Genomic DNA, 24,630 nt, shown 5'->3' on the forward strand with positions numbered 1-24,630 from the left:
ACTTCTCTGATATAGTTTGATAGAAAATTAAAAAAACAACACATTATCTAATGTATTTTATTTTCAAACTGATTAGTGTCAATATGACCTTTATTGCAATATTCTCTGTAAGCAGAGTAAACATTTTAGTCATCAGTCCCCATTTGTTTGATCCATGCAGATTGTCTTATTTTACTTTTCTGTATATTTTCAAAAATATTATGCTCCAAAAGTCAATTAAAACAATATTGCAAACAGCATGCCAATTAAAAGATGCATGAAATATGTATTAGTAAATGTTATGGTGACCGACTTCAGTTTTCTTGTGAAAAATGAAAAAAAAAAACGAGTTCCACAGAACTTACAACTTATCTTTTATTTGTGTAATAACTACACTTTTTAATGCACTTAAGAATTACAATCTGTCAGTTCTGCCATAAAGATAATATTTTTTTCATAACAAAGTCTAACCTTTACATTTTTCAGTCCAAATAAAAAAAAGACAAACAAAAAGCTATACCACTGCATCTTAGGAGTACATTTCTGTAGGAAAACACTGCGGTTAAAGGCATTTCATGTTAGGAGTTGAAATGGAATGCTACACATAGTGAATACAGAGGCCTCGATTCAACGCTATGTCACAAAACCATATTAAAATCTGAGTGTCAACGATTACTGAGAAGTTGTCCTCAGTTTAAAGTAGGTTCAATTAAAAAAAGGCAGTGAAGTCTTATTAAAAATGTAGAAAATGCTCAGTAAAGCATTCACCAGCAGCATTTCCAAAAACCTAAAGAAAACCATTTAATAATAATAATAATAATAATAGGTCTCAGTTTCTTACTACAAAACTTTCCAACAAGTGAGAGGCAGACAGTGATGAATAAAAAAACAAGGCCATTGTTCAAACTTTGGTATCAAAACAGAGAAATGTCCAGCATTTGCATCTACTTGGAATAAAATAGCATAGCTAAAAGAAAAAAGAAAAAAAAAACACTGATAATAGGATTCACTTTGTGATATTTATGGTTTTAAGGCCACTGGAATAAATAGGTGACGAGTGATTGCTTCAGACGTGTTGAACTGCAGATACGGTGCATATTTTGAGTTCACTGTTAAAAGGAAAGTTTGAAGGTTGTTTTTCACAGGTCGACCATCTGGATAGGCTGGTTTGAAACTTAGTTGATAATCCTATAGGTATTAACATAAACGGCGAGGCTGTAACAGAAGTGTTTAGCTGATCCCCAGGATCATCTTTAGGAGAAATGCAGTCTCTGGCTGTCCTCTTCGGGAGCAGCAGCTCCTCTGTAGATTATTGTTTGCATTGATGTGAACGTTTGCTGGAGGTTTTCCATTCCTCATTGTAGTGGGTTATCAAACACAGAGTCTGGTAGAACCGAAATCTTCAGCTTCTTCTCTGGCCAGCTGTACTCCCTAGGTAACTTTGTCTAAAAGAAGAGGAAGAAGAAAAGATGAATGAAAAGCAGCTGCATTCAAGGAAATGAAAGTGAGAAGTTAAAAAACTTGCTTACCTCTTCCCGGCTGTTCAGCTCCTGTAAATCCCCCAGCATCTGATCAACGAACTCTTCAGTCAACAAAATCTAGTGACGACAAACAGAAAGTCAAACAAATGCACGTAAATGACGGCGCCACGCAAGAACTTCAGCTGTGTTTACCTGAAGCCAGGGGCCGTGAGCTGCGTATGGATGCTCTTCAGTGGCGAAAGCACCTTCGACTCCCGTCGATACAAACGTGATCGCCGTGTCTCCGTTGATGCTTTTGTAAGTGAAATGTCTCCCGTGAAGCAAACGGCCCCTAGAGGAAATAAATAACATTATATAAAATTATTCTGCCTTTTAAGTAACAGCAAATTAAAAAATAGATATTCATCTGTGACAAAAATCAAACATACCGGTTCTCATTTTTTTTAAAAAAGACAATGTTTAATAATGCTACCTGTTTAAAAGGGGAACATTTAAAGTGGTATAATAAAAAAAAATACATTTTTTTTCCTTTGAAATAAACAATAAAGATGTTATTTGTACCAGGCTGGCAGGTGATCAAAGAAGCAGAACATGGTTTTTAAAATCTAAATTGGTTCTGCTTCACCTCCCTTCTAGTCATATCATTAAATAAGAGGAACTCCTGTTGCATCTGTAAACAAGCTTTTTCTCTGCTTACATTTGTCAGTGGATCAAATGATGACTCAAAGTCCACAAATATTTTGTGTCTGAGGATTTAGTGTTCTTAGAATTTCCTCTACCCCCTTGCATCTCAGAACTACAAGCAGCCATCATTCAGAAGCATCTTCTGCAGTAGATGGTGAACCCCACCATACTGAGAGGCTCAATGATCTCATGAACACAGACATGGAGATGTGATTATCAATCTGAGTTTCTATGGCAACCACTTTCACCAATCAGGAGTGAGCTTATTGGAAGTCCACACTTCTTCCCTTGGAAGTATGATACATAAAATCTGTCAAATGTTTCGAACGTGAGATCACATATTTTCATTGAGGCATCTGATTGGTCAATTTATAACTTGAGTAACTTGCACTACAGAAAAAAAAAATATTTAAAAAAATATAAAAAATTTGTGACAAATACACAGAGAGTAATAGCTGTTTATTTCTCAATAGAAGTTTATGGGAGTTTGGCTCCTTCCAGTCCGTGTGTACTTCCTGTTTGGAACATCAGAGTGGGAGGGGTCACTCAGTCCAATTCTTGTACACAGTCAATGACTTTACCATATAAATACTATGATAGATAGTATCAAAAAATGAGGTTTTCTTCTCCTCCAACTGAGTAATCTGTTACACACTTTTAAAATGTATTTTGACATTTTTCTGCAACAAAACCTGTTTTCCTCATTAAATGAAAGACACAAAAATAAAAAGGAACTGTTGTGGAATGCATGTTCAGACAGAGTCACCAAAAAAGTTCAGTTAGAGACATCTGAGAGCCAACAAAACAGGTTTGTGATACTTGATACTTTTAAATGTTAGCTCATAAATTAAGTCACAATATGTCCCTAATTAGGAGTACACAACAAGCAACAGTATGGTCATAATTCATTGGATGACTGCTCAAAATATAGTCAACATACATGTGAACAAACTTGTTTACTGAAAAGTGTGGTCCATTTACCTATAAAACCACAAACTATGAGTAATCTGGTCCACTGGATGATCACTGGAGCCAAAGATTACTAAATCAAGGCTAAACAGGAAACATTTTAGCCAAACACCGTTATATAATAACAATTTATAACAATATATAAACAATTTGATTGTAACTTGGCCGAAAAATAGGATCAAAAACTAATAAAACACTTCAAAGGATCAATTTTCAATTAACATGTAGTAAAAATACATGGACTACTGCCACTTTAAATCAGTCTACCTTCCAATACTAGAGTTTTCCACTACAAATGCTTCTGACATAAAAGGGCACAAGTCAAAACTTGTATTTTTGCACCTTGAAGCAGCATACGGGTTCCTGCAAGTGGAGGTTTGATATGTGCTTGGGGGCAGCTCGTAAACTGCACCTCTGTGGGAGAAACCGAAAGGCGATGGAACGTGTAAACGTACCTCAAGCAGAGGGGCAGCAGAGTCCCCGACTCTTGGTTGAATTTCAGGTGGACGCTCTCCAGTTGTCGAGTTCGCACCAGTTCATGGGGAACAATGGCCGATGAGCTCTCGCTTTCCAAACTGTCCTTCCGACTCCTGCAAAACAGAGATCAAGAAAAAATACAACAAAAACACCCATCATTGAGATAAATGCCATTTCTTCTGCTGACATGCAATTAGAAACTTCTAGATATGTTACATCTCTTCAAGAGAATCCAACTTAAAAGAGGGAAATAACAAGCAAACCAAAATATAATACACCCTTTTTTCAAACAATGTTGATAGCAGTTCAGATGTCAGGGTCGGTTGGGGTTACTGCACACGGTGCAGGCAGGGAAACGTCCTGCAGAGCTTGTGCTGAGCTGGTGCTAGTGTGGGAGGATCACTCACTGCGCTCTCTCGTGAGTCTGTTTCTGGCTGCTGATGGGCGGTAGTGCTGCCTTGCTGTTAAACTCCAGTCCTTTTCTTAACGTCTCTCTGATTTGCTCCGTGTCTGTTTTAAACACACAGAAAAAACAATCTGCCGAAAATATCTGCATCTGAGGCAGAACAGTTTTACCTCTATAGAAGGCGGGGCGGTACCTTTGTTTGAAAGTCTCCGCGGTTGTGATCCTATGCAGATGGATCTGCTGTCCTCCTCATCCTCTGGCGGCTGACTCAGATCATCCCACACACATTTGGCGCTGACGCCGCTCAGGTTCGAGCCCTCAGTCTCGATACCCTGGTCCACTCTCTCCTGCTTAGAAGAGCCAAAAAAAAAAACCACAATCATTAACATTTATTTTAACAAATGCAACATGATCACAAAAACTTCAAAATAATAGAATTTCCAAGTCTTCTTCCAACATATTTGCTTTACATTTCTACAAATCTATAATCTGTTAAAGCCACTGTCATGTATTAAATAAATCTAAAATATATGAATACTAATATGTCAAATAAGAGCACCGCATTCCATGTGATGTTAAATAAAACCTTACTTGTAGGTGAGGATCGATCTCAAAAATGGTTTCTCCCCTCCTCATGTCAGTGATAAGCCAGGGGCCACCAGCTCTGCACACAGAGCCAGCAAAAGGGTTAACTTCACATGGAAGAGAGAGTTAATAGATGATTTATAACTGCATTCCTCAACTACTAGACTCGGAGAATCCCTTAAAAACTTAAATCAACAAATTTAGGCACAGAGATTATTCCTAAACGTATACATAGGCTTACTAAAATTATAGTGGATTTGTTATGATACAAATGAAATATATATATATTACTTTAAGATATTTGTCTTTCAGTCAAATCTTAGTAGAAACCTAAAGATGATTGCTGCAGTTAAAGTAGATGCACTAAGAGATCTAAGTTGCTCAAACACCCACTGACAAGACAACTGAAATTTTCCCAACACCTTAACATTTAGCTTGTCGCAGTCTGACTCAAAGTCTGAAAATATATTGTAGTCACTTTTGTAATTAGTAGAATATTGTTTTTTTTCCTTTTAAGAAAAAAATATATATATTAAACTACGAGAGATTTTGCAGCACACACCAAAAAAAAAAGGAACAAAAGGATGTGCTACTATATAAGCATTAGGATAAATCAGCATTTTAATAATTTTTTTCCTTTAAATAAGAGGACTCCTGAATCACATCTATCAGTATTTATTGTAGATGATGTTTGAAAACATAAAAAAATATATATATTTGCAACTTTGGAAAAACAATGAATCAAATCTGAATAACGTAATGGAAAACAAAAGTATAAATTCAATGTAATAACCTTTTAAACAGAAACAGAAAAACCATCAAGTGGGCTGATGTTAAAAAAAAAGGAATCAATTCTGAAATGAGTATTGAAAAGTATCACACTGTCGAGAGAGTGAAAAGATCAGAGAGTCTCTTTCTTTCTGTAGGAACAAAAAAAGAACATCACGAAAGCAAATGAAACTGTTCTACTAACATGCGGATTCCACGCATCAGCTCCAGGATGCCTTGGCCGTTCCACTGTTGGGCCGCCTGCAGCTCCTCTGTGCATACACCCACAATCTAATGAAAGTGAAAACCATGAGAAAGACTTGTTTGTATTTGCAGTGCTTATACTTAATGCAGAACTCAGGTATAGGATCATCTTTAAGCTATTTACACTAATCATGCTGGGTATAACTTTTAAAAACAGACGTGCAAATGTATATTCATAAGAAATACACATAATTTGTTCAATTGAAAAAAAATGAAAATAGTTTTTTAATTCGGACTCCTTGAATATGTTTTGAAAAGAAAGTTTAGTTTCTTAAATGTTAATCTAAAGTTTTTTGATTTAGTAAAACAAAATTATAATAAACAAGAGTTTAACATTTCCAACAGCAGCTCTAGAATAAAAATCTTAGACTTTCAGATTAAAAAAATAAAATGTGACATCCACATATGATAAACCAAAAAGATAACCCACAATAACATTACAGGCATGCTAACAGACAGAATGAAGGGTCAGTTAAACATGTCCACTGAGGTGTTTTTTTAGTGTTTGTTACAGAAAAACTATCCTGAATGTTTACCTAACAGAATAAAATGCAAAAACCAAAACTGAGACACTGTAATATGCATTTTTCAATCATTTTTCAGTAATAATTACATAATCTTAATCTATACTGATTACATACAAACCCAGAAGACCCAATATAGTACAGTGTGGTTAAAAGAAAAAAAAGGACAAAAATATATTTTACATCCGAATGAACTGTGTAGCTGTATGGAATTAGGACTCACCTGGAGAAAACTCACTGTGCCGAATGGAGTCTGGATTGGTTGCATCTGCGGGTCTTCTGTGAGCAGCATGTGCTGGATCCGAGATTCACTGTTATCAAGTGGACTGTGCCACGAAACGTGATCACCACTACAAAAGGTGTTTTCTGTAGAGAAGGAGTTTTTTTTTTAGTACAACCAATAAAGTTTGAAGTTATCTAGATTATAAACACTGTCATGAGAGTAAGTCCAGTACATCTGGTTCTGTGTCTTCAAACAGCGGCACAAACTTTCCTCAAAAAAAAAAAAAAAAAATCAAGGCAATGAGAGCCCAAAAAATGAGATAAACAGGGTGAGAAGAAAAGCAGGAGAAAACAAAGGCACACATGTGGGGAAGAAAAACTATATAAATGGCTTTCATCCATCTGAGCGAACGTTTCTCCTTGGGTGGCGACTAGCTCCCTATCCAGACTCAGAAGACAAGTGAAGAGGAGGATGGCCAGAAAAATCAGCATTCATTCTGTTTAGAAGCCCACCCACGTCCAAATTGACCCCAGCTGGAAAAGAGACCCTAGAGTAAACGCCTTCCCCTCGCTTTGTGTCTACCCCAACTCATCAACCACATTTTTCTGATCCAGGCTCAAAAGAAAACTAGAAACTTAGGGGCCTGGAAACAAAACATTAAAAACTCTTGAAGCTAAGAAAAACTTAAACAATTGCATGTTTTCCTTAAAATAAAAATAACTGTTTTCAATAAATAAGAACTAGATGTCAAATAGAAGACTATAGTCAAAGAAAAAATTTCTTAAAAATTAATCAACATTTCTAAATGAAATACATACAACTAATAATGGAATACTTAAAAACGACCAGTTGCTTTATGGATTTTAATGCCCTTCAACAATCGTAGGATTCAGTCTCATTTTCAAATATACTATTGAACCAGGAGAATGTATTTTTTTTGGTCATAATCTGAATCCAGGTGGAAATTTAAGGAGCATCGATTTGTGATCTTACCTGACTGGAAGACATATCGTGCCAATCCCTGCATGAGTTCAGCTGGCCATGTGGGAGGTGCTGTCTCTCCCACCTCTCTTTTGAGCCTAAAGGTGAGCTCAAAGCCAAATCCGCTAGGTCCATCTCCCCCTGTGAATCTGACAAGGGAGCTACATGATTAAAAACGCACATCTACATGTTTTTAATGTTGAAAGAAATAAAAATAGATTAAGGGCATTGATCTTTTGTACAGATCAAAACATATGAGGAAGAAAAGGGTGTACTACCATATAAGCATTGGGATAAATTAGCATTTTTTAAAGCATGTAAATAAATTAGCAAATCAAGGAACTTACTCATGAACACGATTATCTCCATACAAGTCACTCAGACCAAAGCTCACATAGTGCCAGTGCTCCTGAACGTCCTGAGCAGGACAGCCCGTGTTTCTGTACATGCTGATGTAGTCTAAAGGATCTGGCCCACCGAGCCTATATAATAGAAAACATTCAATTTATTAAGCAGCAAAGGCTTTCGTTAAGTTGAGATATAATAAATAAATCAGTCAAAAAAATAAGTTTACATTTCAAAGTCTTTGAAGGGACCTGACAAATTACTGAAATATCAAGACAGAAATTTCTGTGGATTTAGTGATTTATTTATGTATACAATGTGGTGCTCACATTCCAAAATCTATAAAAATAACATCCTTTGTTTGAAGAAATCTCCCAAATGTTAGCTAGCTTGTTTAGCTAAGAAGCTAAACTTTGTCTCCGCTAAGGTTAGCTACCGCTCCATGAAAAACGTTAAAAAGTCACTTTAAAATAGTTTTGCCAGAAAAATAACAATGTGTTTTGTCACATACCAATATTTTACAATGGCAGTAACTTGCAGCGGGTTGGCCTGGTCGGGATAAAGTCGCCGACATTCCCCATAGATAGCCTGCAGCCCCGGAGGAAACAGTGGTACCAGCCCGTGGGCTGGCGCACCGCTAACAGGCCGTATGTCGTCCATACCACGGCCTCAAACAATCCACAATTGTCTTTGTAAGGCGAAAAAAAAAGATAAACAAGATAAGTTACTTTTCAGGACGCTAAAATAAGCAACTCTTCGAAAAGTAAAGGATTGTGCAACAGTGATCTCCTCGGTGTGCTAAACTCAGTGAGGGGCCTGTTGCTCATTGTCCACAAGGGGGGAAAAAAAAGACAAACAGCTGGTTGGTCAGGGAGGGTGACGTCATAGATTGACAGTGCTATCCACCAATCCGAGTGGAGAAATTGAGCTGTTGTGTATGAAATGAAAAACATTTATTATTATAGTGTGAGTAGAAGATAAAACATACTCAGATGGGTTGATTTTTCATTGGTTTTAGTCACATGGAGAATGCATTCCAACAGCAAGGCAATATTTTTGAAAATATTTATGTGAAATTTAAAAAATATTATTCTGATGGCATCCACTTAACATTTTTCTTGTATCTAAAAGGGAGAAAAAAACTATTGCCTTCCATCTTTTTGAGAAGGATTTATCATGAGCCCATAGCAGTTACTATATAATTCTGTGCTGTGCCAGAATAAAACCATTCATTTTTTGCAAAGAGAAGAAATATTTTAAAAGAGTGGTGACATTTATTGTAAATCAACAAATTGCTTAACTTTGATATATTTTATTTTTATTTTGTGAGGGTTTACAACATAAAATGCCCCAATAATTCTGGTGAGGAGTTTGGGGATTCAACAAAACAAATGGATAAATAAAATAAAATAAAATTAAATTAAATTAAATTTAATTACATTAAACAAAATAAAATAAAATAATCTACTGCTTATTGCTGTCGGGGACTAACAAACCCAATCAATGCTTTTTAAATGTTTTCTCAATGCAGGCAGGTAGAGGGTTAAGTGGAGATAGTGAAGATGTTGGACAATCTCTCCTTTTGCTCCAAATGAGCATAAAACTAAAAATAATAAAATATAATCCCATACCATAATTTCAAAATTATGGCTTCATTGTGGAGGAGTGATTAGCACTCATGCCTCACAGCCATAAGGCTTTGGTTCAAATCCTTGCAGGGACTTTTCTGCATGGAGTTTGCATGTTCTCCCTGTTGGTTTTCTCTGAGTACTCCAGCTTCCTCCTATGGTCTAAAAAAAAAAAAAAATGCTTCATAGGTTAATTGATATGTCGAATTTTTCCCTTAAGTGTGTATGTGTGATTGTGTGACCCTGTGACAGAATGACAACCTGCAGAATTTGCTCCAGCAACTCTGTGACCCCAAAGGTGGGGTTTAGAAGATGCATGGCTGGATCATCAAAACTATAAAAAATAAGAAATATCCCTACTGGCGTGTCATAGCTTACTTTGGTATTATAATGTTTACTTAAATCATACAGAATAGTACAGTGGTGGATAATGTAGTTCAAATATCCTCAATACAAAAGATGAAATCTTTGTGGAACAACTGTGCTTTTTTTTATCATTTTGTGTGAGATCAGGTGTGGGTGAAACTGAAGGGAAACCTCTTTCAACAAGGGAAGAACTGGTTTCTGTGAGGAACGAGGGGGAGATAAAAATTCCTAAGCCGATTGTGCAACCTGTCAGTTGTATCTGTTTCGATCTTACAGTGTGACACTCCTGTGGGTGTTATATGATTCAGGATGACATTCCTTGAATAAACTGATGTTTCTAGTTTCAGGATCAAACATGGTTCATTGCAGAACAATGACACAACTGCTTTTGTGCACAGTAATCTATTATTTTGTTGTTTCTGCTTTCAAAATGTCTCACTGAGACTTTTTGCTTTCTATACAGAATTTTAGAGTGATCTGAACAGACATGTTTTATCTCCTCCAGACATAGCCATTCTATATACTGGTAATCTATCCATCCATCCATCCATCTTCTTGACCGCTGCTTCCCTTTCGGGGTCGCGGGGGTGCCGGAGCCTATCCCGGCTACTGAAGGGCGAAGGCGGGGTACACCCTGGACAGGTCGCCAGTCTGTCGCAGGGCCGCAATCACTCACACATCCACTCTCACATCCACACCTAGGGGCAATTCAGAGTCGCCAATCAACCTATGAGGCATGTTTTTGGATGGTGGGAGGAAGCCGGAGTCCCCGGTGAAAACCCACGCATACACGGGGAGAACATGCAAACTCCACACAGAAAGGTCCCAGCCGGGATTCGAACCGGGGCCTTCTCGCTGTGAGGCGAGAGCGCTAACCACTTGCGCCACCGTGCAGCCCTACTGGTAATCTAAATTAAGATTTTTTTTTTAAAATTCTGGGTTTTGTAAGCATCTTTGTTCTAAAATGTAGTCAAATTTGATAGAGCATGATAACTTTATTTCTTTTTTATTGAGAAAAATCAAACACAAAATGGTTTAAAGGTTTGTTTTAAAATTGTAACTAGCTATCATTACAATGGCTCTAGCTTTTGAGGAAATACAGAGATGTGAATGAGATAAGCTGGTACTTCCAACACACTATGTCTGTTACTACAGCAAGTTTTCAATAACTTTATCACAAAGATAAATTCAAAATATATTTTATTGGAATATGAAACATCCATCTTTTATTTTTCACTTACATGAGTCAAAATATGTAATCTGAAAGAAATACATTTTTAACAAATGTATAACATACACAATCATAGAAAAACAATAAAAAATATCTAAAGATTTTCATTACACAAGGGTTCTTTTCTTTACACCTCCATGATGTCTGCGATCGGTTGCTTTGCGGCACGCTCGACAAACCAGTACCATGCCAAAAGAACTGAGCCCATAGATGACACCTAGAGAAGCTATACCATCTATGGAATTCAGTTCTCATAGTAGAGCACTTCTCACATATCCTTCGTCTTCAGGAGAGAGATGATCCTCGAACAGGAAAGTTGTCTGACTCGAGCATCAAAGTTTTTACACACAAAGAACATGCAGTGAAAATGTTTAAAACAAAACAAAAGCTACCAGGTTTTACAGTCAGAATAACAATGAAGTAAATGATGTGATTTCATGATCGAGTTAAGTCATACATCCGTACTTCCGTGGAAGAACAGGGTGATGACATGATAACTGCTTCTTTCACTTAAAGATTGAGCAATGGCCAAAGTATGTGCTGACTACGTTTAATTGAAGTGGACGTTCATCTCAATCTGTGTTTGCAGTGTACTTTAAAAGTCAAATATTAATACTTTAAAAAAAAAAAAGTTTTTTTTATTGTTGCTGAAAAGTTTCAAGTAAAAGCAAAAGTAAAAAGCAGAGGAGCGTGTTTCGGTAAAGCTCGCTCACATATGGTTGACCATGTTAGAAGCAGCAGCCTTCTTGGAAACACTTTACAACCACTAACACCATATTCTAAGAGGTTCATATATGAGCGGCGAATCAGATCAGGCTGATAGTATTCTGACAAAGGGATGAAATTACTCATCCGTTATGACCGAACACTCCCAGGAAATTATACAGAGAAGTATGATTGCAGGAACAAGATTGGTTAGTGCATCTTTGAACTATACAAAGTTGGATATTAACTGACCCGTGCAGGTTGACAGATTCGCTCTCATTACTGAAAAAAACCCTCCACCTCATTCAAGGTCTGGAGTCAATGTTGACTCTGACAGTACAGTGAGATCAATTGTCATTGTTATTTCAGTGACTGCCTTCTATTATTTATGTATTTAAAAAAAAAAATCTACATTTGTACAAAATGTACAGAGAATTTTCTAAGCGAGGCCACACCTAAACACATTCAGGAAACTCATATCTTTCCGGCAGTTGGAGTGGGAAACAACCGGTTCTCCTACCTATTACTTTACAAGACATCTTATAGTTTGCACAGAATAAAAATGCTTTCCTTCAAAGGCTAACCAGTCCATAAAGTTGATTCACAAACATTATTTTATCACATTCAGAGTATGTGGAAGTCACTTTTTTTCTCAGATGAGCAATGATGAAAAATAATCAAAATGCACTTTACTAAAAAAAAACCTACCTTTATGTTTTCAAAAATCCTAGAATTACCAGAAATAACCCTCCACATAAAAAGCTCCCAGCCTTTTCCTCCTGCCCAGTTTAGCTCTCCACAAAGTTCTCTCATTCCCTCCAACTTCCAAGGAAGGATGAAGCGTAGTGCCTGACATTCAGAGCAGAGAAGTTTAAATACAAGCACCTTTCCTCATCACCCATCATCCTCCCCTCCTCTCTGTTTTTCATACACTCCCTCCGTACGGTAAGCTTGACAGTCACTTCCCAGTAAGAAGGAAGCAGTGGGAGTGAACAGCACGCCCCCTCACAGTGATTCAACACATAATAGTTTCTGAGGAAAACCATCTGACTTGCCCTGCCCCCTGTTCCCATAAAGTAAGCAGGGGAAAGGCAGTTTTTTTTACTTGAGGCACCAGGAATTCCCCCTGTGGCCACCAACAGCTGTCGAGATGAGAGATGATGACGAATTGGACGCGCTGGAAGTCTGCCAAATGTTTTCTTAAACTGAAACCAATTCGGGTTGATTTTCTAGATGTAAGACTGAAACAATGGTCAGTAATACAGTACACTGACATCCTAAGCAAATGGAAATTCTGTGATGAGATGCATAGTCGCGTTTGAACTGTTGATGTTTCCTAATGGCTTCTTTGTTGAATATTATCAGAGACATGCTTAGGTCAACTTTTCCTGATCATGCTTTGGGATGATACTAAAAAAAATGTCTGAACTTTATTCGATCTTCCATCAAAAGTAAAGCAGCACTCTCAGATAACTGTGCTCATAACCACATGGAAAAGTAGGACCAAAAAGGTAAAAGGGCAGTTTCTATACATACTAGAAAGCTTCCCCAAATAGCTGCATTGTTAAGTGACCCGATTAAAGATTTCCTCATCCTCTCTACCTCCCCTTTTTAAGTACAACAAACTAGTCTGTACTTGATGATGCATTCTTCCTCAGAAAAATCCCAGTTAGAAAAATTCTGTGGATTTCCTTGATACAGAACTAAAAGGGGAATCCACATCGAGTAAAAAAATAACTGTTTAGTTCCTGTCTGTGCCCCATTTCTAGGATTTACATCCTCTGGAAAATATCTGAAGATTATTTGTTTTGGAATGGCGCCTGTATAATGTTACCATCAGAGAATAAGAAAGACAGAGACTCCCTCAGACTCCTCCATTACCACTGATGTTCACGGACTCTAGAATCTACTTTCATATGACATCCTTAGGTAAGCGGGATAAGTTGCAATTGACATTTTGCGCTGGACTTCAGAAACAAGCCCGGCTTTCATGCTGCTGTTTGAAGACTGGGGAAAACACACGAAAAGGTCACTGAGCCCATTTCCTTTCTTACCTCCCCATGCGTCGAAAGACCTGCAACAGTCCCTTTCAACAGCACTTTGGTTACAAACAGAGATGTTCAAATGTCTGTACAGGAAGTGAAAGAAGATGTACATAATGAGATAACAAAGTAGATGACACTGCACATTTTAATTGACAAATTCCACGTTTCTTTTTTTTTTTAAATAAACCTTTATTTTAAAACAACAAATTTTTATATAGACTGAAAGGAGGAAATCCCTGTTAGACATATTTTTTGAAGCGCAGTACTACTACATGTCTCTGGAGTCCTTCTTCTCCGTCCCATAAGTGATCCAGTGAGAAAACCCCTTTCTCTTTTACAAAAGTCTCAAACAAATGAAGCCCACCGCCGACACCAAAGTAGTGGGATTTAGTGGCAAGGTAGACCAGGCCATTTGATGCCAGCAGCTTCTGCAGGGCTTCGTGAAGAGCAGGGTAATAGGCAGTGTTGTAGATCGTCTCTGAGGTGAAAATGATGTCAAACTTGGGCTGTGGTTCTTTCGTCAGAACTAACGGAAGAAATGTCCTCCAGTTCCCAGAGAAGAAAAAACACCTCCTCAGTAATGTGTGTTGAGGCATGTCTGTAGCTCTTTTCTTGGGAGGTGGATTGCCAATCTCTTCTACTTCTTTTTCACAACCATCTCTACCTTGAATGTCGTTTTTCTCCCCCTCCTCATCTTCTTGGCAGTTTAGTATAACATTTGGCACAGTTAGCTGTTCGATAACGGTGCTGTTATAATCTTGGAAGTGGACTTGTCTCGCTCCTCTCTTTAAAGCCAGTATTCCTAAAAGTCCAGCGCCACAGCCCAAGTCCAAAACGGCCTTGTCCCTGAAGGTTTCGCCATTGTTCTCAATCTGCTCCAGGAGGTCATATGTACACTCCCACACCTTCAGGCCTCCTTCATACACTCCTGAGATGAGATCGGACTTCTGCTCTTTGCTGCTGGACAGGATTTTCTCCGTGTCCTCTCTTTCCGAGATGGTTTTCTCAAAAACCGTCTCGTTGAGGAAGTGCAGGGACGGAAGTGATCCAATGGTGACTGTTTCAAAGACAGCATCGGTGAGAAGGAGCTGCGGGTTGGGTGGTGGAAAGTGTTCTTTGGCCTCTTTTACTGGATCATCTGGACTTGTATTGTCTTCAATCTGCAAACACAGAGAAGCAGACATTGTTACCGAACACATTCCTTTAGTTGAGAAGGTATCTGATAGCTACAGTTGATATATTACTTGGAAATAAGCTTAAATGTTCCCTGAATGTCCCACTTTTTGGCAAAACCACCATCACCTGAGGGCTACTATCCCTTCAAAATCCGAGGAGGAAAAAGTAGTGTTATATGAACCGGTCCTTCAAGAATTTTTCTTTAAAGCTTCTCGACATGCCGTTAAAAAATGATTATTCACAAGTGAGAATTTAACTCGTGTTCAAACGTCATCCTTTTAAAAGAATCGAACACAATTACTGGCATTTTCTTTTTTTAATCTCTGCAGTTGTTTTCTATTTCAGCTCAATGACTAATCCAGTTTCTGACTGCTTTCTCAACTTCTAACATATGACCATGACAGTCATGATTTACTGTGTGACCTAAGAGACCGCCTGCACATCATGTGTGTCACCCCCACAGTTAGTAAAAACTAAAGTTCTCATTTTGTTGCTTGAGTGTACATTACTGTCACTCACAAAAGCAGTTGATCTGATTCACTATCTAAACGAATGTGCTTCAGTTTCACTATGACTATCCATCATCATTAGGCAATTGTTCATAGTTTTATCACACAATTAATGTATGAATTAGTAATGAAATAAAAAGTTTTTTTCTTTTTTTTTTAGTTTTGCAGGAGAAAAGTAATTTAATTTATTGAATGAATCGGTGTGAACATCAACAGAAGTATAATACTGAAACTCTGACCACTTTTCTCACAGTTGTGTCAGACTTGAACTATTCAACAGTCAGTTTTGGAAGGTTGGGGAGCATGTCACGGACTGGCAACCTGCCCAGATTGCATCCGAGATTTGCATAATTATAGCTTAGAAAGCGTCAAGCACATTTTTGTGATCCCGTGTAACAAGGCAAGAGACAAGAAGAAAAAAAAAATTGTTGGCTAAAACGGTAGAACAGCAGACACGTGGTTTCTCAGTTCATTATTCACTTAAGAAAAATGAAGGTAATGACAGGCTATTATATGTTAATTAGTCTGTTGCAATATGACAAAACTTTAGACTGTTTATATATTTTAAAAAAAATCACCATAACTCTGTATGGGTTTTTACTATTTGTGTTCAAACAAATAAAAGAATATATGGGTTAAAAGTTTGTATTAAACTCCTCAGAATACAATGGTGATTCATACAAGCTATGAATGCATTTTTCTATCAGCTTTAATTGTGATGTTACTAGTTTATTTAAAATTGTTGTTTTTATCTAAACTCACTTCTCTTTGCTTATCAAGATATATGCTACCTATATCCTATATGTTATTTTAATTTTAATATTTTGATTTGATTTAAAAGAAAAATACAATAAACATACAAAACACAAACACATTTCAGATATTAATACATACATTAATCTGAAAATAAGAAAAAAAACGTAATAATTTACAATGCAATATTTACAATCATAAATAGACAAATTTGCTGTTGTGCATACGGTACACACAAGTTGCATTAAAATAATTAAATATAATGATAATCAAATAAAGTAATATGGAATTTGATTTGTTGTTGCAAAGGGAGTGGGAAGAAGCAAAAATAACTCCACCCCATTACAGAGAAAAATATTAACTTTAAATTACAAACACAATTTTTTACATGATTAACTTTAAATTCAGTTTAAAAGAACCATAAAGACTATTTTAACCTCCTTTGATGTTAAAGAAGTCAATTGTTAAACTATTCTATATGATTCATTTAAAATTTGTAAAGTCTAAAAACAAATCTTAATATTCACATTTTGATAACATTATTTCTTAGCAAGTGTCAGCACGTTTGGTGACACGGCTACAGAGCTCCACATGAGGCTTCAGCATGGCGCACATGCAACCTAACATGCAACAACCTAACTTATAGCTGTTGTTACTCACGCGCTCAGCTTTTTCGCCTGTTTTTTCTTTCTGGAGTTCCTTCTCATCAAAGCCAGCTGATGTTTTGGGGTCTTCTGGAATGCTGAAATTAAAACAAAACGACATATTGACTGAACTGAGTAAATGTTGCTAGCTCAAGGTTGGTAGCGCCCGCCTGCGAAACCTAGCAAGAAAGAGAAGCGTCACACAGCCCCCTAGTGGAGGAACTTCAAATCCCACAATTCTAAAAAAATATTATTTTTCTGCAGTTATTTAATAGGGTTTGTACATTTTATTTCCCCTATATTTATGTGAAAAAATATTGGGGAACATTTTGACATTAGTTAGGTGTATATTTTAAACAATAAAACAATCCGTAAAGTTACCCTTCACTTGGACTCAGTTTACCACAATGCCTCGCTTTGGAAATGCAGCGCATGCGTATAAAGTCGAGCTCGGGATTTAGATCTTCTAACTGTCGCAGGTCTCTGATCTGCGGTTGGTCGTTGTAAATAATGGCAGTGATACGGTTTTAGCCCCCTTTCTAGAATGTCGACAAGAAAAGTAGCCACGGCAGGGAGGTTGTCTCTATAAACCGGTGAGTACGGTGAAAAGAAAAAAAAAATGGTAAAACGTTGTTTTTAGATGTACATATGCAGCTTTGCAGGGAGTGTTATGGTAACCGCCAGTGGCATGCAGTCAGACAAAAGGGACATTTAAAAGCTTTGTGATCGGGTCAGTCTGTTAACAGCTGTCATTTGTGGACTAATGACTCTTTTTGAACGAGTTTTGGTTAAGTAACAGTCACAACTGCTTTGCAGTTTTCTTTTTCAAATCCTTTGGGAATTATGTTGCTGATAATAGCCATTTCCTGTAGAGACCACTGTCCTTTTCACCTCAGAAGAACTAACTCCACCCGGACTCCACCCTGCAGGGAATGCAGCAGAACGAGACTGTTTTATACACTTTTACCCGGAGACAAGTGGAGTATCTAAAATCTGCAATAAAAAAAAAAAAAAAATCCTCAGGAAATGTTTCTCAAATATTTAATACTATTTAGATATGGTTACCTTGTGGAGTTAGACCAAAAATAATTACCTTATGATATTTTTAGTTATTAAAATAAAAGTATAAAATTGGAAAAAGAAGGACCTTTGCTTTTTTTGTGGCAGGAACCCTTTCATTTATTTATGCAATCAATTGGGAATGCTTCGTTCTATATTGTATACAGAAACATTTTTAATAATAAACTTAACGATATAAATAATAACCGATTTAAAAATGTGTTTTTGCATTGAAGATATAACATCAAGTCCAATGAATTTTCAAAATACTTCCATCTACAACATGATATTTAATTTCAGGTTGGCTGATACGTTAATGGTCAGAGCAGATCCGTCCTGGATCAATTTTTAGATCAGTAACTTGGATCCAATCAGATCGTTCAGAATGAACCAATATCAATTATCAATCGTATCGGCAACCACAAATTATGATACAAATTGGATCATTAAAAGGAATCATTACACCCTTAATATTGATTAATGATGAACAGACTCCTTTCTCTTGGGACATCTTGCAGAAACTATGACTGTTAAATATTATTTTGCTCCAGTGTAACTTGTTACTGCCTCTCCCTTTTAAACATGTGTGACTCCAACTCTTTTTGAAACTATGCCGTTTATCTTCAGGCACCTTTCCCTTTTCATATTTCTTTTTAGGCTGTGATGTTTCCAACCAAACCAGATTAAAAATAAATAAATAATGAGCTTGAGTGAATGAGCTGCATATTTATTACCTGCCTGTCTCTCTGTACATGTGTGTAGTTTTGCAGGTGGCTGCTCACTAGCAATGCAGTATGTGGTGCTGTACCAGTTCTTTGGTTTACCTGCGGCGCAGCATCCGCCTGAGGTTATGCAGCAGGCGAGGAAGGAGCAGACTGCCTTTGTGGATTAGGGAAACGTGGGCTTACATGAGGCTGTTGGTCCAGTCGCTTCACTTCAACTCGCTCACGGACTCCGATGTGGTTTTCGACTCTGTTTTTGAACCAGTGTTTCTGACTGTGGATTATATCACCCGCTGGTTTGGCGCTGTAAGTGTGCAAATATATACCATAAAGTCAACACATTTTCATCCTAATTAGTCTTCTAAATCATTCTAATTCAAAGTATTTGAACTGATCAAATGAGATTTTGCACGTTCTTTTTAATATTTTTCTTAGTTTTTTATGACTGCAGAAAAATTAAAAATATTTGAACGTATGTGTGCAGACGCTGATTCCTCTATGTTTAACAAGTCCCTTTTGTCTCCAAGGTGTTTGTTTGTCTGGTGGTGATCCTGACCAGCTCCATAGTAGTCATCGCTTATGCAGTCCTCCTGCCTCTCGTCCTCAACACCTACTCCCCAGCGTGGATTGTTTGGCATCTTTGTTATGGACACTGGAACCTCATCATGATTGCGTTTCATTACTACAAAGCTGCAAAGACCTCCCCCGGATATCCCCCAACGGTGGGACATCAGCGCTCCTTGTTTCCATCGCGACAAATATGACTTCTTTTAATGATCTCTCCTTGTTTGTTTTTTCAGGAGAAAAACGACAGGCCATTTGTGGCAGTTTGCAAGAAGTGCATCATACCTAAACCTGCAAGAACTCACCACTGTGGCATCTGCAACAGGTTTGTCATCCGAAACGTCTCAATGCAATTTGGCTCTTGAAAGGGCGCTTTGTAGACTTGAAAGTTTACTTTAGGGTTTGTTCGAATTCAAACTGCAACTCCCTGGTTTGTGGTGATTGTCTGCTAAATCTCTCCCACCTTTACACAACAAAGGGTAGAATGAATGAAATGACTCCTCCTGGATCTGTTTGCATTTTTCATCCAGTCAAACCAGATGGACAAATCCCTGTCAAAAATGTAGGGAGGTGTTGCCTTACAGATGGGAACACACTTGCTTTTCCTGAAATTCTGATTTTAAATGGGATTGGGTGGAAGCTCTTTGTTCAAATAGGTTTTTATACATTTTCTTTCTATAAAATGTGAAAATTTCTGCCTCTAAATGACAAATTTCTTGTTAAAATCAGTAATAAAAATGATCTTTTTAGTGTTTTTGCCATATTCTTGTGGCATTTGTCTGACAATGGAAGACACATATATATAAATAAAATTAAGGATAAAATTGTATTTTAAGTATTTCTTTATTTAAATTGTTGTGAATCAGAAGCAGACAAAAATGCTGTTTGAAAAACAGTGTATATGTGATGTAGAAAATGGGATGGGAGGGCTACAAGCTTCTAGCTTTCAGCGATGGGAAGGGGGGACGGGGTTACTCTGCTCCAACAGTCCTGCCCACAACTCAGAGACAAATTTCTATTGAACTACTCTGCAGAAACTACATTCTAGAAAACAACACTTTGTTAAAAAAATGTTTTGGCTACAAAGTGCATAATTAAAATGAAAAGACCTCTGAGAACGCTTTTCAAATTGATCAAAAGTTGATCGGAAGGGGTCTTTAATCAAGACTAATGTTGCTGTTTGATTTGCAGATGCATTCTAAAAATGGACCATCACTGTCGTATCCTTTTTTTTGGTGAAACTACCAGGAACAGGTGGTTTTCATAAGAACATAGTGGTAGAAAAACTGAAAATGGAGTGAATTTTCCTTAAAGCCATGTTCTCAGCCTGGCTGAATAATTGCATTGGTCATTTTAACCACCGTTACTTCTTCTCCTTCTGCCTCTTCATGACTCTGGGGTGTGTCTACTGTAGCATCAGTGGCAGAAACCTCTTTCTTGATGCGTATAATGCTCTTGAGGTGAGACGGTTACACTCTCTGTGTCTGTTAATCAATGTTTTTCTTTTTATTTTCAATATTTTTGTTTAATCTTTTATTTATTGCCCCTTTAGCGCTTTAAGCATATGGATTTGGAAAAACCAGGGATTCCTGTAACAGGAATGGGACCGCTTATAGGGCTTCTCCCTTCTGGTCAGGTACTGGATTATCTTACTGAGTTAATGATATTTTTATGAGCGTGCTAACACAATGTTTCTTTTTCTTTTCTTTTTAATCATCAAGACAATCTACCAGACGCCGGCCCCTCCTTACACCTTCAGAGATAAGATGATTCATAAAAGTATTGTCTACATGTGGGTTCTCACCAGGTAAAACCTGCATTTCATGTTATTGCTTATCATGCATAACTCTTGTTTTTGAGAAAACAAACAAAGTCATTCTTTTCGAGTGTTAAAAAATGTTTTGATATGCATCTACCCAAAGCTCCATGTCTGTACATGTTTCGGTTACAAATTTTATTTGACTTTTTTCTCAGATTTTGGCATCTCACGACATAAATACAAGATTAAATGTTATACACAGATTAAATAAATCAAATAAATTCTCAGAATACTAAAGAATCTAAGTTTAGAAAACTTCTGCCTGTTAGTAATACTTTCTTCTCCTGTCATAAAAGTGTTTCTTTCATTTTTTACAAACTTTCAGATTACTTGTGTTTTAGTTTCCAGTGACTTGTCAGTTTCTTGTTGCTGAAATGTGATGCGCTTTGTTCTATTAGCACAGTGGGAGTGGCCCTGGGAGCTTTAACTGTTTGGCATGCGGTCCTCATATCCAGAGGCGAGACGAGCATCGAGAGACATATCAACAAAAAGGAAACGAATCGAATGGCAAAACTGGGAAAGGTGAGAAAAAAATACATAAATTAGAAATAATTATAGATTTCTTTTTTCATCATGTAAAAAAAGTCAAAATTTATTAAACAAAAGTATATATACAATTTTACCTAATATTTATTTGACTTTTTAATTCTATGTTTAGACATGTGTTTTTATGTATTTTTTTAATTTATTTAAATAGTTACATTTAGAGGTGGACTGAGGTTACATCTCATTTTCGAGGGAGGTATACACAAGCATCGAAAGCAAAGCGAAAGAGAAACGAATGGAAAAAATAAAAATCTGCTACCACCACAAGTTCTCAGCTCCTATCCATTCTGATGCATCCACTTGCAGACAAATAGACCCGTGCACATCTTTTTTTTCCTCTTCTGAGCTGGAATCTGCTCCAAAACTGTAGATATCTCCAATATTGCTCCCCATTTTTGTTGGTTAGGTTGGGGGTGTGGAAGGCTGTAAGCTAGCATGAGTGTCTCCATCACTCCTGCCCACAACCCCAAAGTGAATTTCTAATAAACTACTGCCGCTCTGCAGAAACTATGTCCTAGGAAACGACATCGTTTTTTCAATTTTGGCTAAAAATTTCATAATCATAATTAAAAAAACAATGGGAACGCTTTTATCAAAAGATGATTAGAGTAGGTTTTTGAAAAGCACAGATGGCAAAGCAAAAGAGAAACAAAGAGGAAAAAAAAAACAAATACATTTTTGCTTTAAAGTTCAACTCCAACCATTTTTTATATGGTAAAATTGTCCCCAGTGACCATTTAATTATGATTATTCAGTTTTTATTCTGAAATAAAAAGCCTTTGTTGTTTTTTAAGAAATATTTTAGGCACACCAGCAGTAGGTCATTACATTTACACTTCTGGGTTGTATTTCATGGACACAGTGTAACCTGCCCCCTCCCCGTCGCTCTGTTTGCGTGCTCACATGCCAGCTTATAGCCTTAAGCTAACGGTGGCTAAAAAATAATGACAAGTATAATTGGAACAATCGAGTCGTACAGTTATGAGCCAGAATCACAGTTCGCTACAGCATGAGTGTTGAACGCTCATGCACACCTAAGCGTGAGCGGTCCAGGTTGCACACAGAGGTAGAGAAGACTTTGGAATGCCTATTTTAGTAGCTGCGTCATTAGTCTGAGCATTTTCTACCAGATCCAACATGATTTGACATAAGAAATACTTTTAATAATAAATTATTTATGTGGGTTCTCTATTGTGAGAAAAATGCTATAAAAACATGTTAAAAACACAAAAATGAAAAAGATTGTGCAGGTCTTTAAAGTATCACTTAACTGACAGACTTAAGCACACACTAACATACTCAATATTCACCCCTCCTCAAAAGCTCACAGGACACAAAGTTCAAAATACGAAACAAAAATTCACACATTTCCGATAGAAAAGGAGTTAGAAACAAGTATGTTTCAGTCTTTTTTTTCTTCTTTCTTTCTCTATTTTTGCCAGGTATACAAAAACCCTTTCAACTACAGTAGGCTGAACAACTGGAAACTCTTTTTGGGAGTGGAGAAACGCAGGTTTGTTTTGAGCTTTTTATCATTTTTCCTAATATAAACTCAGACACATCTGCATGTGTGGTCCCTGCTGCACTGTATTTCCAGTAACCCAGACTTGGTTTTTCTTTTTAGTCATTGGGTGACTCGCGTCCTCCTTCCTTCTGGGCATTCCCCAAATGGAGATGGATTAACATGGGACATCTTCCCAGTTAATAAGGATGTGATTCCTGTATGATGGAGGCACATTTGTGTCATTCTTGTTATCCCGTATACCTCCTGTACCTCAGACTTTTTTTTAAGCACTGGGGGTATATAAATTCAGAGAGGTGGAAGGCCATAAATGCTTTATTGTAAGTTTGACTTCTCAAAACAAACTGGTTGTACTTGACTTTAAGCATTGCTATGCCATAATTATGGATTTAATATTTTTATACAAAAAAATAAACAGACTAAGTTATTTGTTGGATGCAGATTTTGTAAAGATATTATCTTAATGTTCCTCAAGCTAATTTGTTTTTTGTCCACAACTGCGTAAAATGTTCTACTGTTCATGTTAACCGTCCACCCATCCTGCACATTTGCACACTCCAGTCCTCAAACTTTCAAACCTTTGAGAAGAAAATAAAACTTTGTCCTGAAAATTTGTTGTTGCTTTTTTTTCTACTTGTTTATCAATAAAGTGGGATATTTAATTTGTTTCTTACAGTAATGATTCATTTGTTAGAACATACATAATGTAAAAGTACTAAAGGTGTTTAGTAATGAAATGTTCATTAAAAAATGTCTCAAAAACCTTAAAACAAATTTTTGGTTTGATGTCCAAAAACTCCACATGTCAATCAAATTTAACAAGCTTTGGCTGCAGGGATGCAGGTCAACAGGTCGATTCAGTCAGACAAAAGCAGAGCTTTAGTTCCAAATTTAGAATACACAATATACTTTTATGTTGGTTTCAAGAGAATTGTACACAGAAACAAGTCATGGTTGGCATCTAGATAAAATCTGATGAACTTTTACCAATAGGGAATGTTGTAAATTAAAAATGATTTTCATCATTTATTTATTTATGTATTTTAAAGGTAGCAATTGGATATAAAAAAATGCAAATGCTCTTTATTTTGAAAAATCTAAAACTACAGAAACAGGGTTGACACTTCATCGAGCATGTACCACTATTGTCCAGCAGGTGTCAGTGTTTGACCTTTTTGAGTCGTAAAATATTTAAAGACCAACATTGATTTATTTTTTTATATTTGTGCCTTTTATATTGTTTTTTGTTGTAAGTGGCGCATGGTTATGTGAGAAATTTTTACTGATGCTATTTATGGACATTTTTTGGTCTAGATTTTATTAAAATCAAAATATATGACCAATTTACGTCAGGGTTATTTATTATCTATTCTAGACCTATGAGACGCCAATGTACACAATGGGTTTCTTTTTTTCAGAACTGGAGACTTTATCAGCTCACTATACGGTATGGAGAGAACATAGTTCCATACGATTTGTGACAGGTGGTACACAGTTACACATAAAATGTATTGTATGAGTTACAAACCAAGAATTACAAACACACTAGTTGGATGGGACTATTTTCTCTTTCTTAGAAGCAAATTCAAACAGGTTAAGTGTAAAAAGTATTTTTTAACCTGTAAAAAATATACATTTTTATTATTATTTTAATC

The 24,630-nt window shown here is 36.7% G+C and overlaps 3 protein-coding genes across 5 annotated transcripts; 1 reads left to right on the forward strand and 2 right to left on the reverse strand.

Moving 5' to 3' along the window:
• Window positions 1-337: 337 nt before the first annotated feature.
• sufu (suppressor of fused homolog (Drosophila)) lies at window positions 338-8,538 on the reverse strand. 2 transcript variants are annotated; one of them, XM_024296935.2, is made up of 12 exons: window positions 8,198-8,538; window positions 7,689-7,823; window positions 7,354-7,490; window positions 6,361-6,503; window positions 5,555-5,640; window positions 4,588-4,660; window positions 4,190-4,343; window positions 3,998-4,100; window positions 3,569-3,703; window positions 1,653-1,791; window positions 1,509-1,577; window positions 338-1,424 (listed from the first exon to the last, which is right to left on the reverse strand). In XM_024296935.2, exons 1-12 carry the CDS (start codon window positions 8,344-8,346, stop codon window positions 1,335-1,337), a joined length of 1,413 nt encoding a protein of 470 aa, XP_024152703.1. In that variant the 5' UTR covers window positions 8,347-8,538; the 3' UTR covers window positions 338-1,334. The 2 variants fall into 2 exon arrangements, with proteins under 2 accessions (XP_024152703.1, XP_024152702.1); XM_024296934.2 differs by having other exon boundaries at window positions 4,190-4,346; window positions 8,198-8,537.
• Window positions 8,539-13,825: 5,287 nt separating this feature from the next.
• Window positions 13,826-16,965, reverse strand: mettl18 (methyltransferase like 18). The gene is made up of 2 exons (XM_024296938.2): window positions 16,760-16,965; window positions 13,826-14,821 (listed from the first exon to the last, which is right to left on the reverse strand). The coding sequence occupies exons 1-2, from the start codon at window positions 16,862-16,864 to the stop codon at window positions 13,901-13,903; spliced, it is 1,026 nt and encodes a 341-aa protein (XP_024152706.2). The 5' UTR covers window positions 16,865-16,965; the 3' UTR covers window positions 13,826-13,900.
• A 207-nt stretch (window positions 16,966-17,172) lies between these two features.
• On the forward strand, window positions 17,173-23,586 carry zdhhc16a (zinc finger DHHC-type palmitoyltransferase 16a). 2 transcript variants are annotated; one of them, XM_024296936.2, is made up of 11 exons: window positions 17,176-17,336; window positions 18,565-18,830; window positions 19,052-19,246; window positions 19,325-19,413; window positions 20,280-20,308; window positions 20,415-20,548; window positions 20,641-20,724; window positions 20,810-20,895; window positions 21,306-21,429; window positions 22,896-22,966; window positions 23,078-23,586. In XM_024296936.2, the coding sequence occupies exons 2-11, from the start codon at window positions 18,597-18,599 to the stop codon at window positions 23,178-23,180; spliced, it is 1,149 nt and encodes a 382-aa protein (XP_024152704.1). In that variant the 5' UTR covers window positions 17,176-17,336; window positions 18,565-18,596; the 3' UTR covers window positions 23,181-23,586. The 2 variants fall into 2 exon arrangements, with proteins under 2 accessions (XP_024152705.1, XP_024152704.1); XM_024296937.2 differs by lacking the exons at window positions 22,896-22,966; window positions 23,078-23,586 and adding an exon at window positions 21,605-21,720 and having other exon boundaries at window positions 17,173-17,336.
• The last annotated feature ends 1,044 nt before the right edge of the window (window positions 23,587-24,630 follow it).

This window comes from Oryzias melastigma, linkage group LG15 (genome assembly GCF_002922805.2).
Source record: "Oryzias melastigma strain HK-1 linkage group LG15, ASM292280v2, whole genome shotgun sequence".
Taxonomy (NCBI): domain Eukaryota; kingdom Metazoa; phylum Chordata; class Actinopteri; order Beloniformes; family Adrianichthyidae; genus Oryzias; species Oryzias melastigma.